This window comes from Hermetia illucens, chromosome 5 (genome assembly GCF_905115235.1).
Source record: "Hermetia illucens chromosome 5, iHerIll2.2.curated.20191125, whole genome shotgun sequence".
Lineage (NCBI taxonomy): Eukaryota > Metazoa > Arthropoda > Insecta > Diptera > Stratiomyidae > Hermetia > Hermetia illucens.
The window spans coordinates 46492910-46508232 of record NC_051853.1 but is presented as its reverse complement, the minus strand read 5'-3'; the positions used below and the strand labels follow the sequence as shown (position 1 = coordinate 46508232).

The window sequence follows — 15323 nt, the reverse complement described above, 5'->3', positions numbered from 1 at the left end:
TGACCTGTGCTATTCGATGTTGCTGCTTCTTTTGTTTTTTTTTTTGGTGCTGACTTTTTTTGTAACTGGGGTCAAGTATGTTTGTGGTCGTACCAATAATGTGTGTTCTTCAGGTTGTGAAGATCATTTCTCGATGCTTCATCTTCAGGACCTCTGTTCCCCTCTGTCATTGCGGCATCCGTTATTTCCATTTTCCCCCTTGATCAGCAAAATCTTCAAGAAAAGCATAGAAGAAGAAATTTAAGAACGGGTATCATGCCAAAATTTTGTGGGCGTTACGTAGACGTAATAAATAGCATATATCGCAACATAATTTTCACAATGGAAATGAATGATGACTCTCCTTAACCCCTCTTGGTTAGGACATCAAAATAGTCCCATGTTGACGGTTCCACTATTTAGGGGAGGTGACAACCGCAATTCCTCAACGGAGTTAGGGAGGAGGACCTTCATCTTTCTCTTACATACCGTCTTCCTCGGGAAGGGTTGAAAATTCAAAATATATTACGATAATATAAAAAACAATTTTGACGCGGTTGATGTTGAACACTATGTCAATTTCATTTTATTCAGTTTCATGAATTAGAGACATAAAACGTGGAAAAAGGGAAAATAATTTATCTTTATTTCCGAACCAATGTTTTATTTTATATCGTAAACATTGTAATATTTCAAGGACTTTTCGGCTCAAGTTCGGGGTCTTGCCTTTGACACATTTTAGTATTCAATCTTATAATGCATTTTATATGGCTGAATACAATCTATTGCCCACGATGATCATTCTATGGTATATACATAGTTCCGCGGTTAGGACAGTGCATTCACTTATTTACATTCTAAATAATGCACGATCATCGGAAGTAAGAAAATATCAGATATTCGAACCCATAATTCACAATAGCAAACATTCACCCAGTTTTATTCGAAAATCCAAAAATTTGCAGGAACAATGAAATGGGAAATAAACGTCGTCGAACTGTCACGTTTGCTAGAGTAGGATAACAAGCGCGACACACAACAATAACAAAATGGTCGTGAATTTCAAATCGTGAAGTCGTGTGGAATTCACAAATAATCAAAATAAAAAGACAAATATGTCATTCGCGGAATAGTGCAAAACTGTCATCGAGTGAAAATTCTACTTCTCGGGAGAGCTGTTGAGAGCCCATTTAAATAGTAGGCAGTGCTAGCGTTAAATTCAGTCTCTTTTCATTTTTGGTTTCTTTTATCTGTTTTGTTACATTGCGAACGGGGTTTCACGGGATTCCACAGACCAGCGATCCAGGACAGAATACAAAAATTCAAGTGTCGCACTCACGGTGCGAGAGATATTTCTTTGTTTTGATGGGCTAAGATTACTGCGGATCGTAGGGTTAAAATAGGTCAGCAGCATTGGACAATAAGTTGTGATTGTGAGGAAATTGACGGCGAGCAATCCGAAAATGGACATAAGCGAAAGTCCGGACCCGCAGCCCCATGGCCAGCAACAACAGACGCCCCAGCCTGTGTTCGGTCCCGAGAACTTCCAGAGGCCTCCGCAGCCGTCGCATATATTGGACGAGGCAATGGACGGTCGCCCCGTCCCTCAGCTCGACATCGATTCGAATTTGCTGCAACAGTTCAGCTGTCTCGGCACTACAGATCACGAAGATTTGATCGACAATTTTCAGAGGCTCTTGGATAATCAACTAAGCAAGGAAACGGCTAGATTCTTCCTTGAAATGAGCAATTGGTAAGAAGTTTCATAAGTGCATTGTTACAGAGCTGAACCCATGCCATTTTGTGGGTGCAATGATTAGCGTTTTTGATAGTTTGATAATTTCATTCGTCTTTGTACGGCCCATCATCTACCCTTGACCCGATCTTGAAAAGATGATAAGGGAGCCGTATCTGTTTGATACTATTTTTCCCCACGATAAACTGTGGTTACGAAACCTACACTGAGACTTTTCTAAATTCTGTTCCAATTCACGTATTTTCATGCTTCTATCACGCCTGTAAATTTCTGAAATGCGGGGTTTAAACATTTTGTGAAATTTTTTCAATGCGATATTTTTTTTACTCCCACAGGAACCTACAAACAGCAGTTTGTTGCTATTTAGATTTCTGTAACTTTCAAAATTTGCCATCAATGAAAATCGTCTCACAATCCCGTCCGACGGGGCAATCACAAGCGTGGCGACTACAGAACGATGGTACCGAGGAATGGCCTGCGGGATGCTACCTAATGTCGCCGAGTCAAACGAAGCGATTGGAAGTTCCGGTTGTGCGGCCGGGCGAATCTTTTGATATAGTTGCTGATATTCCTCCGTCGAGTCCAGCGATAATGTGGCGGCTATGCACACCGAACGGATGGTACTTTGGCGGTAAGTTTTGTTTTTAGTAAAGTGATCGCATTACAAGTAACTTGTTGATAGTGTTATGTGGATGCCAAGACTCCTAGTCCGGCAGGTTATTGTTTTGTAAAAATGTAAGACTTTCCTTATCAGATTCCTTACACTTATTTCACGGCTATACCGTAGATCCGTAACACTTGATTGCGTAGAATACTAATAGAAACATGTTCCATAACTTTCAGTTAATTTTTATTCATAATTAAATATAGAGCATTTTATTACACTCGAATTGTGCTTGTAATTGACCCGTATCGTTCTATTTTTGAACTGATGAAGTCATCTTACGCTCCATTACACCTTGCTGAATATTTCAGAAAACTGTGCAGATGCTTTCCTAGAAGACCATTATTTTGATATTGGAACCTTTTACCAACATTCGAGTCAATTTTTGTATCTTTCATCATCAACGGCGCAACAACCGGTATCCGGTCCAGGCCTGCCTTAATAAGGAACTTCAGACATCCCGGTTTTGCGCCGCGGTCCACCAATTCGAAAGCTGTCTGGCGTACGCCATCGCTCCATCTTAGGCAGGGTTTGCCTCGTCTTCTCTTTCTACCATAGATATTGCCCTTATAGACTTTTCGGGTGGGATCATCCTCATCCATACGGATTAAGTGACCCGCCCAGCGTAACCTATTGAGCCGGATTTCATCCACAATCGGACGGTCATGATATCGCTCATAGATTTCGTTGTTATGTAGGTTGGTTTTCGGTGCTGACCTTGCCACTATATACTTTGTCTTGCGTTCATTGATGTGCAGCCCAAGATCTCGCGCCGCTTGCTCGATCTGGATGAAGGCACTTCGTACGTCTCGGGTGGTTCTTCCCATGATGTCGATATCGTCAGCATAGGCCAGTAGTTGGGTGGACTTAAAGAGGATCGTACCTCTTGCATTTACCTCAGCATCACGGATCGCTTTCTCGAGAGCAAGGTTAAAGAGTACGCATGATAGGGCATCCCCTTGTCGTAGACCGTTTTTGATGTCGAATGGTTTTGAGAGTGATCCTACTACTTTTATCTGGCCTCGCACATTGGTCAGTGTCAGCCTAGTCAGTCTTATCAATTTCATCGGGATACCGAATTCTCTCATGGCCGTGTACAGTTTTACCCTGGCTATGCTATCATAGGCGGCTTTAAAGTCGATGAAGAGATGGTGCAACTGGTGTCCATATTCTAACAGTTTTTCCATCGCTTGCCGCAGAGAGAAAATCTGATCTGTTGCTGATTTGCCTGGAGTGAAGCCTCTTTGGTATGGGTCAATGAACTTCTGGGCGTATGCGGCTATCCGACCTAGCAAAATAACGGAGAATATCTTATAGATGGTACTCAGCAACGTGATACCTCTATAATTCCTGCACTGTCTCGATATCTCCCTTTTTATGTATGAGACAGATAATGCCTCTTTGCCAGTCGTCAGGATTGATTAACCAAAGGCTAGCGAAGATTACGAAAGTAGTAAAAGAAGAGACAGAAGTGAAAGAAGGTAGCCCTTCAGACATATGCAGTGAGAAAAGGGTTCAAATGAATTAAAGGAAAAGATAATGAAATTTACGAGAATGTTGGAGGGGAAAGTAGAACCAAAGGGCATTCTAGAAGTAGCAGAGCAGCAAACAGAAAGTAGAAGTATGGAAAGACAAGAAGTATCTGTAGAGCGGCAGGATGAGAAGTCCATGTATCAGGACGTGAGTGTACAGAAGGAAGTGATACAGCGTGAGAAAGCCAATGAGATTCCAAACCCTATGGAAGAGATGGTGCAAGGAGTTGAAAAACGGCAGGAGCAAATTGACAAGTTGCAGGCCAGTCTGGATATTCGAAAATCACAAGAAGTGATCAGTCAGGAGGTGACTAAAGAGGAGGAGCGAAACCGCGGAGAAGCAGTAAACTATGTTGGAATGTTGTGCGAGGTGTAAAAGGGCCGCCAACGAAGTCAGTCTAGTTCTAGAGTTAGGACAGTCGCGTCGGTTATGACTACTCCTTGAGTTGTATCAGTTGAAGGAATTGTTCTACAATTGATTATGCAGTATGGTTGTATAATTTTGTGTAAAATAAACGCTTATATTAAAGTTATCGAACGGGATTTTGTCTAGTGCTATGCAACCTAGTGATACGGACTATGTAAAACAAGTATCCTTGTTCTCATCGATCAACCAAAAATGTCCCCTGTCATCCCTGACCGCTTGTTTCCCATGTAATCGATTAGCAGGTAATTTATTCATTGAAAACAAAGAAATTTGTTACACGTTGGCTCTAATCAGCTTTCTTTGCTATGGTTTCTACCATCTCCAATCTCCTTTTAGCACTAAACTTGAAGTCGAAGTCATCTACCGCTTCTTGATCCAGATAAATAATTTTTTCATAGATCCTATGTCTACTTTAATCACAAGACAATTCAAGCTTTTTCTGAATCCTAGGGGGTTTTCTTTCAATGGGGCGATTGCTGCCTCTCACTAAACTGCACCATTCAACTTTATCAACTGTTTGGTATTTGCATGCTCTGCTGCTTTTAACACTTCCCTAGAACTAGCATTTCCAAGCCTTTTGCCTTTATTTACTCAAAAGGGAAGTAACTTACTAAGGGAAATTTGCAACTTAACAATAGTTTTTTCAGTTCCCGTCTCAATCGAGCGTATTTTTGTAGGAAGGGTCAACGTTTTTAAATGCCGAAAAATTTAAATGGGAGTATTTTGGTAAAACTACTCCAAATAGAGGCTTTATGCATAAATTTCGTACACCGTGCACTGGAATTTGGCCTCAGGAGGGAAATTCATGCACAGAAACTGGGCTTACGGTGAAACTTCTGTGGGAACACTATTTTGAAATTTTTATGTCGCACGTTGTGAATATACACCAACATACATGAATATAGAAAGATTTGTGATTTTCACCGCGGAATCGGAAGGAATTGGAACGTATAGAATATTTCGTTCGACTTAGAGAGATTCGACTGTACATCTTTATCTGAATGATGTTTTCATTAGTTTTGAAAAGAAATCTTGCACTTATCACTTCCTACCTAGGACCATATTGCTTGGCATGTACTTTTGGGTGTAGACGGGTTTTTCCAATTTGTTGTGTAGATGCTGTTTTGATTTTTCAATGGTCGTTTGATCGTCCTATTTGTTTCGTTATCGGATTTATTAGTTTGTATCCCTATGGGTAGCAGCGTAAATGCTTCATTTCTAACGCATTGTATAGTTTTGTAAATTCCATTACCTGAATTGACTGTTCCCGTCCCGTCGGCAGTCACTTCGCGTTCATGATTTCAGCTACAGTCACAATGTTTTGGTGCTTCGATGGTTCTGGGAAGTATGTATGTATTTGAAGCCATAATACTCCGATTATTTCCCAGATTTGCTTTCAGCCGAAATTTTCACCTCCCAAATTACTTTCATCATCATCAACAGTGCAACAACCGGTATCCGGTCTACGCCTGCCTTAATAAGGATATCCAGACATCCTGGTTTCGCGCTGAGGTCCATCAATTCGATATGCTGTCTGGTGTCCTTACCTACGCCATCATTCCATCTCAGGCAGGGTCTGCCTCGTCTTCTTTCTCTACCATAGATATTGCCCTTATAGGCTTTCCGGGCTGGATCATCGTCATCCATACGGATTAAGTGACCCGCCCACCGCAACCTATTGAGCCGGATTTTATCCACAGCCTGACGGTCTTTGTATCGATATAGATTTCGTCGTTATGTAGGCTACGGAATCGTCCATTCTCATGTAGGAGGCTAAAAATTCTTCGGAGGATTCTTCTTTCGAACGCGGCCAAGAGTTCACAATTTTTCTTGCTAAGAATCCAAGTCTCCGAGGAATACAAGAGGACTGGCAAGATCATTGTCTTGTACAGTAAGAGCTTTGACCCTATGGTGAGACGTTTCGAGCGGAACAGTTTTTGTAAACTGAAATAGGCTCTGTTGGTTGTCAACAACCGTGCGCGAATTTCATTGTCGTAGTTGTTATAGGATTGTGATTTTTAACCCTAGATAGGAGAAATTATCAACGGTCTCAGAATTGTAGTATCTTATCTTTATTCTTCCCGTTTGACTAGTGCGGTTTGATGTTGATTGGTTGGATTTCGGTGCCGGTGCGTGACGTTGCCACCATATATTTTGTCTTGCCTTCATTGATGTGCAGCCCAAGATCTCGCGCCGCCTGCTCGATCTGGGTGAAGGCAGTTTGTACGTCTCGGGTCGTTCTTCCCATGATGTCGATATCGTCAGCATAGGCCAGTAGTTGGGTGGACTTAAAGAGGCGGTCATCAGGCATTGATTCGCTGTCCTACACCTTGAGCACATGTTGATGAACCACTTGGTGTAATTGGTCGCCTTCATATTTAATCAATTCGGCTGTAATTCTATCGACTCCTGGCGACTTATAATTTTTAAGCCGATGGGTTGCACGGACTGCTTCTTCTACACTTGGTGGTGGCAGTATTTGTCCCTCGTCTTCAGTTGACGGGACATTCAACCTCCGATGTTCTGGTTGTTCAGTAGTTCATCAAAGTACTCAACCCATCACTCCAATCTGCCCGATCTGTCCGAAATCAGATTTGCCTCTTTGTCTCGGCAGGATGAGTATCGAGGTGTGTAAGGCTTCATCCTGCTGACTTGTTGGTTAGTAAAACTTCCGTGCCTGGTGCGGTTGCTCCCTGTACTTTTCGAGTTCGTAGACCTGTTGGTTCTCCCAGGCTTCCTTTTTCCGTCTGTGAAGTCGCTTCTCCACTCGACGGAGTTCGTGATAAGTCTCTGCGCGTGCCCGCGTTCTTTGAGAATGCAACATTACTCGGTATGCAGCATTCTTACTTTCCGATACTAGCTTACGTTCATTGTCAAACCAGCCGTTCCGACTCTTTGCGGCTGGGGCCAAGCGACTCTTCCCCAGGAAATCGGTCCCTGTCCAATGCATCTCCTGCAATGCTATTACATCAGTCCTATATTGGCACAGGGTACGGCTAGCTGCTTGGCAGCTCCATCTCTGGACAGGGAGCGCACGTTCCATGAGAACATGCGTAAATTGTTATTCCTTTTTCGTTATCGGGTTTGTCGTTGTAAAATCCATCCAGTCCGAGGCTCCTGTTGTGGCTTCGTAACAAGTTTTTTTCAGTGTAGGGTTGTCAGCCCTACCCAACCCCCAACCTGGAGGACCAGTAGGTAGAATTTATCCCGTTTTTTAGGCGCGGAAGACTCGCCTTAAGAAAGAGCTCCCAGTGGTCACCACGTGAAGAGATAGGGTTCGGTAGTAGAGCTGTTGGTGTTGGTTCAGCAGGCGTTTCCTAGGTTTTATGTTCCATCGTGGGTACAAATCCACATTTCGCCCTGGAGCCTATACTACCCTTTGAGCACCAAATTACTTTGGATAACACAAAACCGCTATAAAATACATTTTTTTCCTCAATCATTCATATCTCACTTGTTATGAATTTATGCGCCCCCTGAAACCCTATTCAAGGAAAATGTAGTCGACTACAGGCCCAAAGCATTGATAAACTTTTTCATTATTAATGTTCAGTTTTCGTTTTCCTACGATAATAGTACAAGTACATACTTAATTTTAAATATTCTTATAGATCACACATTAATCACAGCTAATCCCAAATAAATTTCTATTTCAGAGAAAATTTGGATGTTGCCACCCACCATTGATGACACTGCAGACCTAGCCGAACGAATGGCCCAACTTCGAACAACAGCTTCGATGTCTCCTGAGAACTCGCCCCAAGTTAATATTGTGATAATTGTTAAAATGGATTGAATGCTTGTATGTATGTCCATGATTGTGTGCGCCGCGTCTCCGAAAGTCCCATTTAAATTAATTCATTTGAAGTACATTGTGAAAATAGTGAAACGAAATTGAAAATGATCAATGAGGAAAGATTAAACGAAAAGTATACAAAGGGAAAATTAAAAATATTTTAGCGTTTTATTGAGTATATACAGTTTAAGAAGAAAGTTTTCAAATTTTTTCATTTAACTATTAGAGTTGGGGCTTTGAACATGTAATCATAATAAAATGGTCGAATAAAAGAAGCCTTTTTGTAAGCATTAGCGGCACTATGTCGATTAAGATTAGAATATAATTCTAAAAACAAGTAAAAAAAATTTGAGGTATTTTTTATATTATTACCGCATTTACGTATTGTATTACCAATTCACTGTATTTACAATGTTCCGATCGTGGTTAAATGTTATTCAAATATTCATTTCCAAATAAATATATATTTCTCAATGTACTTTTGGAGGAGAGGCAAATTTAAAACTTCCTTTATTTAAATATTCTACTGAATTCCTTCCGGTTGAGACTCGATTGAAAGCATGTATTCAGTTTTTTTGAGAGAATCTGAAATGTTTTGTTCACTTTTACTGTAAGAGACGCCGTTGTCTATTTATCGTAAATAGATTTTACTTTTCAAATGAATATCGAATTTGTATAAATAATTCCCCAGATATTTCCTTTATCAGTTTATCAGTTTGTGATTTACGCATCGAGAGTGTATAACGTTCTGAGATTGCGTGGAGTTCCATTTTTGGACCAGTGCGCGTATTGGTGAGGCTCTTGTGGAATTTGCTTCCTTCGTCCTTGAAAACCCCGTTATTCAATCGCTAACTAAGATTTATAATTATTCACATTAAAGATACAAGGCATACCTGACATTGACATATATGAATTATATTTAGAGAATAAAATATTGTTTTCGAAATTCTAATTTATATCTATCTGTATGTAAATATAAAAACTGTTTATACATTATTTACAGATTTGAAGGTAATATTTACGTCGTTTTGGTAACATCCATAATCAAAATTATACTAACGTTACTTATAGACGGGAGGTCTTGGTCCAATTGGAATGATCATGCCTTGGAAAATGTTTTTTAGTAAAGAGTTAATAAACGATATCTTCTTTTTTTAATGAATGTTCTTTTTGCAACCGAAGACAACTTAGCTGAATAATATTTTCAGCTTCTCGGTTGTAGGTAAATCACGTTTTCCGCCTCCAAATTTGAGGTGTCTGATCTTTGGATTTTTGTGTCCTTTTCCAACGAATTAGATTATTGGTGACTTTTTTTCTTGTTGGTAGATTTAATTCTTCTTTTTCTTCAGCCTTTGTCCCGTTCAAAAGCGGATTCGGCTCGTCGTGATCGACCTCGCCATTTGGCTGTATCAAATGGCTGATCGGGATGCAATCTCGAGGATTTTAAATTCCCATCCAGCGTGTCAAACTACCGTTGTTTCGGCCGGCCTTTTGGTCGTTTACATCGACTTCGATGTTCACACTAATCTTGGCAAGTGAATTCTCGTTAGCGCGAATTGCGTGACCATACCATCGAAGACGCCCCTCTCGCAACGATAACGATCGCGGATATCCTCATTTCGGATGTGATGAAAACGTGTCACATCTTCGTCTCATTGTCTTTTATAGTCGACCAACACTCAGAACCACGGAGGACGACAGGACGGACGACATTGCGGTTAATTTTAGATTTGAAACGTTCGTTGATACGTCGATCACAAAGAACACCAGTTGTGGAACGCCACTTCATCCAGGTTGCGTTAATGCGTGAAGCAATTTCATAATGCAGTTCTCCATTGGCTGATAGCGTTAGTGTGAGGTATTTAAATCGCTCAGTTCTGGGCAGATCACTGCCGCTGACAGTGATTGTGCCTGTTTCATGGGGATCGGTCGTCAAAAATTCAGTTTTGTTTAGATTCAATCTGAGATCGTGTTGCATGAGGCGATCATTCCATTTTTAGACAAGTTGCTCGAGATTATTTTTGTTATTAGATGCTAGGAAAACATCATAAGCATAAAGCAGTGTGTAGGGCGCTGGACGTTGGATGTCCCGTGTGACGGTGTCCATAACAAGAATAAAGAGGAGTGATGAGAGGGCGCCTTCCTTGATGAATACGAAACGGTTTTGATACACCCGCCATACTTCGAACTTTACTTTTCGGATCTTTGTAGAGCAATTGAACCCAGCGCACGAGTTCTTCTGTAACAATGTGTTGTCGTGAAGCATGCCAGATGAGTTCGTTTGACACACGTTCAAACGCTTTTTCTAGATCCAGGAATGCAATGTAAGGAGGGCGATGCTTTTCACGGTGTTTCTCCATGAGTAACCGCGGAGCATGTATTGCCTCAGTAGTTCCGCAGTTTTTGACAAATCCGGCTTGATTCACGGTTTTTTCAACGATGTTGGTAGATTTAATTGCTTGAGTAATAGTATTGTCCATTAGGCCCATGAGATTTTATTAGTATAGTTTGTCGCCCCTGAAAAGGGGTGCACACTGCTCTCAAAAAATCGATATTTACGGTGAAACGAAAAACCATACCTTTTGCCAGTGAAGAAAACGCCTTGCTTGTTTTATTTTTCTGGTACTCTTGTTTCAATGAGCATTGCTCATCAGTGGTTCGTTGCATAAAAATGCAGTTTTAATTGATAATTTTGGTTTCTTGTAGTTCAGTTTTTATTTGAAAAAAAGGAGGATCTACTACTACAATGCATTTATTATTATGTAGAAATATGTATGTATTTTGGTAGCGACTTACTAAATCCTCAGTACATTTGCTTTCAATTTTAATGTGTACTCTCTGAGAATTGAATTTCTGTATTAATTACAGAACCAGAATCATTGGCACTAAACGCTACATATTTAGAATATTCCCACGGCCCGTTGAAGTTTAAAGAGTTAACTTCTTTGTACATATATAAAGCAAATAACCTTTTGGTGAAGCACATGTCTCCTTCACTTCACACAATATTCTACACCATAACTGGATAGTTCTATTGCACGAATAGCGGATTCTAATAACGAGGCGATTAGCGCATAATCAATCTAGTAAAGTGATATAAGTACAGATTTTGGCTACAATCAAATGCAAGTTACATCAATGATTGATAAACGCTGAGTGAAGTTGAGTGAGAAAGGAAACACGTTTGTCAAAATATAATTTGTATATTCGCGTATTCTTATTTTGACTTGTTAAAGGAATGGATATCTTGGTTTTACATTTGTGTGGTGCAGCCAACAGGTATTAGAGCGGCTTCTCGACGAGATGAAATTTCGAAGGAAATGAAATCCAAAGCGAAGTCCGCCGAGGATTTATTTTTCCGCTCGTTATAGGTAATGTCCTTCGTACTGCTTTCGTTGGAGATCATAAAGGGATTGGGTGGACTGTATCTTCTTTTCTTGAATACCTTGATCACACTGATATTTGCTTGTTTGTATGCTTACCCAGTCGTAGTCCTTGGCCAAATGGCTCGGGATATGGCGGAGCCAAGCAGGGTTGAAAAAATTTAATATTATACATAAAGCTACAGTCTAAATCGGAACTTACCCTTCACTAATCTCCTTCTCTAACGATCTGGATCTCGAAATCGCTTCCTCTACTTCGCAAATCCAAAAATTGACCTATCGTCCGCGTTATTTGAATTCTATCAATTCCTAGACTTGTCTTCTGAGCATTTCCCTAGAACAGTTTTTTCCTAACTGGTTCGGTCCCTCATAAAGCGGACGAGGATTCAGGACTCCTTCATATATATAAAAACAAAATCATTTCCGCTCTGACTAGGCGAATTTCATTCAATATAATTCGCACTCATGTTTTGTTCATAAATGTATAGAGAAGAGCAACCAACACCTGGCAATCAATTCGATCATGCTGTTTTCCGGACAGAGGTGAACTAGTATATGGTGTATTAAAAGCATGCGAATCAGTCCATCCTCCTATTTTAAGTTTACGTCTGTTTCGAAGCTTTTAGTAAATATGTCATTAATTCAAATTCGCCAGCCAATTATTTGTTCAGGATTTTGTTTAAGGCATATAGTAGGCCTCCTTGGTTTTCGTATAGCAACTGATTACCATCTTTGCGGATTGGGTATATAAACGTCGGCGTTGAAGCCTATTTCAGGCCTTGGCCTTCAGAATGTCTTCCCTCCAACCATTTCCATCCATTTATTAAGTTCTCCACTTTCGAAATCTGACCAGTGATGCGTTGCTTTCGTCAACAGAATCGAATGCCCTTTTGGGTATCCGAGTGTCGCTCATACGTTGAACGTGGCCAGCCCATTGCAACTTCCGGAGTTTTATTAATTTGAAGACTCCAGGGTCATCAAATATTTGGTACAACATATGCTTTTATCTTGTTTAGCTCCTATTATTCCCCTTAGGACTCTCCTCTCAAAGGTATTGTCTAGTTTTTCATAAGATTGTGTTAGGGTCCATGTTCACATTCATAGTATACCTTAGTTCTTATTATCGTTTTGTACACTCGGAGTTTTCTTCTTCTGTGTATGCGGCTGGCTCTTAAAATCGGCAGAACTGAGTAGAAGGCTCTGTTTGCAAACTAAGTTCGGCGTTTTTTTTGTTAAGATCATTTCGATTTTTAGTCAGTTGTACATCTACGTACTTAAAAATTTTGTACATTTTACAAGTTATACTAGTCAATCGTTATATTTTGTCTACTGGGTGTAATTTTTCTCGTTTGTGTCATAATTTTAGTTAATTTATAGACCAACTTCGCTTGCTGTTTTATCGAGGTTTATAAGAATCCCCTTTACTGATGTGAATGACCGCGCCATGATATTTGTATGGCGATTTGACAGGACTTATAGAGCAGTATGCCTTTCATGACCACAGGCAACTATCGTATACCATGCTCCCGTGCCAGATTGAACAATAGAGATGCTCGCCCATTTCCTTTCTCTAATCCGACCTTAAATGCATCTGTCAGGTCATCGGCATTCTAGTGAAGCTTACCAGTTTGCTGGAATTCCCAAATCAAGCATTACTTTGTAGAGTTCATTTTGGTGAATACGGCCATATGCCTCCTTGAAGTCCACGAATATTCGATGGACATCGATGCTGAATTCCTAGCATTTCTTTACCACCTGTTTGACCGTAAATAGCTGGTCAACTGTCGATCTTCCAGTCCAAAAGCCTCCTTGGTATTCACCAATCGTCTTATCGGCATACATTCTAATTCTTGTCATCTGGTCACTTCAAACCCTATGCAAGGAAGTGGACTCCGACCCATGGGGAGGTGTGTACAAAGTAGTTATGGCATCCATCAAGGGTAAAAGCTGACCGCCGATCACCAACCCCCCTCTTTCCCAAAAGAATCGAACTCCACTGTTCAGTAGATCTCAATGAAATTGCCGAAACAACTACTGAAAAAATATTGAAAGCCGCGAGAAAGCTCTGTGAGTGGTCATCAAAAGGGTTTCAAATTGGTTCGCCGAAACATTCATATCATGCTTCAAAAAAGGAGTTCCCTGAAAAATGGAAGCAACAGTATTAACAATAACTGACGGTAAATGAGGCTTTGTGCCATTCAGCTTATAGGCCTATGTTTTTTTTTTTTTTTTTTTTTTTTTTTGTGCGTACACGGAGGTGGAAAATCTTAGAAAGACACGTCCGCCGCAGCTCCGCCGCCCGAACGGCGGAACAACAGCGGGCGCGTGTGGGATTCACACCCACTAAAAACCACCCCCGGTCTCTCCAGCCCCAGCCCCGCGGGACCACCATTGAGGTATTACTTCGCGGGGTAGGTTTGCTCTTAGGCACTCATCCTTCTCCTATTTGCAGCTTTCCTCCTTCTTTGTTCTTTCAGCAACTCCTCCTGCATTTGGATGATTGCGGAGCTAACCGCAAGCCACTTCTCCTCGGACTCCAGCATCTCGTTAACTAAGCTCTCCGGGGTCCCGCTCCTGCCCAGCACCTGGTTTAAGCTCCTTCTCTCCATCGCAAATCGTGGGCAGTGAAACATCACATGCTCTGGATCCTCCGGTATGCCATCGCATCTGGGACAGTTCGGAAAATCATCCAACCCAAAGCGATGCAGATACTGCCTGTAGCAACCACCGTGTCCCGTGAGGAACTGGGTAATGTGGTAGTTGGTATCCCCATGTTTTCGCTCAAGCCACACCCTAATGTTGGGAATGAGCCTGTGCGTCCACCGACCTTTCGCAGACTCGTCCCATCTGCGTTGCCAGAGATCAAGCGACTCTGACCTTGCCGCATTTCTACGCTGTGCATGCCCCTCCATATGTCTTGCATTGTACAGGACACTCATTTCTTTGGCCAGAATGTCAACCGGGATCATGCCTGCCACCACCAATACTGCCTCATCTGATGTGGTTCTAAAAGCACTGCAAACCCTCAAAGCCATCCGCCGGTAAACCGAGTTCACCTGCTTCCGTCTCTGAGAGTTTGCAAGCGCCTCCGCCCACACAGGCGACGAGTAGAGCAGGATGGAGCGCACCACTCCGGCTAGCACCAACCTCCGGCAATGTTTCGGCCCACCAATATTTGGCAACATTCTTGCAAGTGCCGTGGTGGTACTGGCTGCCTTTTGGCATGCATACTCTAGGTGCTCCCTAAAACTCAATTTGGTGTCAATTATTACCCCCAGGTATTTGATAGCCGGCTTTGATACGACCGTATGTCCACCGACCTCCACTTTTACAGTATTATTTTTCCTGCGTTTCGTTATCAAGACCGCTTCCGTTTTCGCGTCCGCCAAGGTCAGCCCAGCCTTTTCTAGCCAGGACTTTACCGCTCTCACTGTTTCCGTTGCGTAAACCTCCACATCTTCTGGGTGTTTTGCTGCAACAACCACAGCTAGGTCATCAGCAAAGCCGACAATCGTAGTCCCCTCTGGGACGGGAAGAGCATAGGCCTATGTATATGTCTATTAAATAGTATCGGCCTTTCGAACGGGTCCTCTACAATGGGCTGGTGCCGATCACAGAAAAGGAAGGTGAAGGTGAAATTAATAAGGTTTTGTTTAACACAAAACAACTAGATTAACTTCCGGAACATCTAGCCTAAATATAAGGGACTTGTGAATTCAAAACGGGACTCCTTTAAAACATACTCTGATGAACTGAAGTCGAAAGAGAGACTTCAAGGGTGTGCAG

At 41.6% G+C, this 15323-nt stretch overlaps 1 protein-coding gene across 1 annotated transcript; it reads left to right on the top strand.

The window, feature by feature from the left end:
• The first annotated feature begins 983 nt into the window (after nucleotides 1–983).
• Nucleotides 984–9051, top strand: LOC119657146 (protein ILRUN). Its single transcript, XM_038063923.1, has 3 exons — nucleotides 984–1732; nucleotides 2071–2366; nucleotides 8015–9051. Exons 1-3 carry the CDS (start codon nucleotides 1443–1445, stop codon nucleotides 8152–8154), a joined length of 726 nt encoding a protein of 241 aa, XP_037919851.1. The 5' UTR covers nucleotides 984–1442; the 3' UTR covers nucleotides 8155–9051.
• The last annotated feature ends 6272 nt before the right edge of the window (nucleotides 9052–15323 follow it).

Bases quoted from the DNA above. Each gene is read 5' to 3' on its own strand.
- LOC119657146 (XM_038063923.1), top strand. From the start codon at position 1,443: ATGGACATAAGCGAAAGTCCGGACCCGCAGCCCCATGGCCAGCAACAA. The intron at 1,733-2,070 runs GTAAGAAGTTTC...TTACTCCCACAG, and splicing joins TTCCTTGAAATGAGCAATTG to GAACCTACAAACAGCAGTTT. The intron at 2,367-8,014 runs GTAAGTTTTGTT...TTTCTATTTCAG, and splicing joins GAACGGATGGTACTTTGGCG to AGAAAATTTGGATGTTGCCA.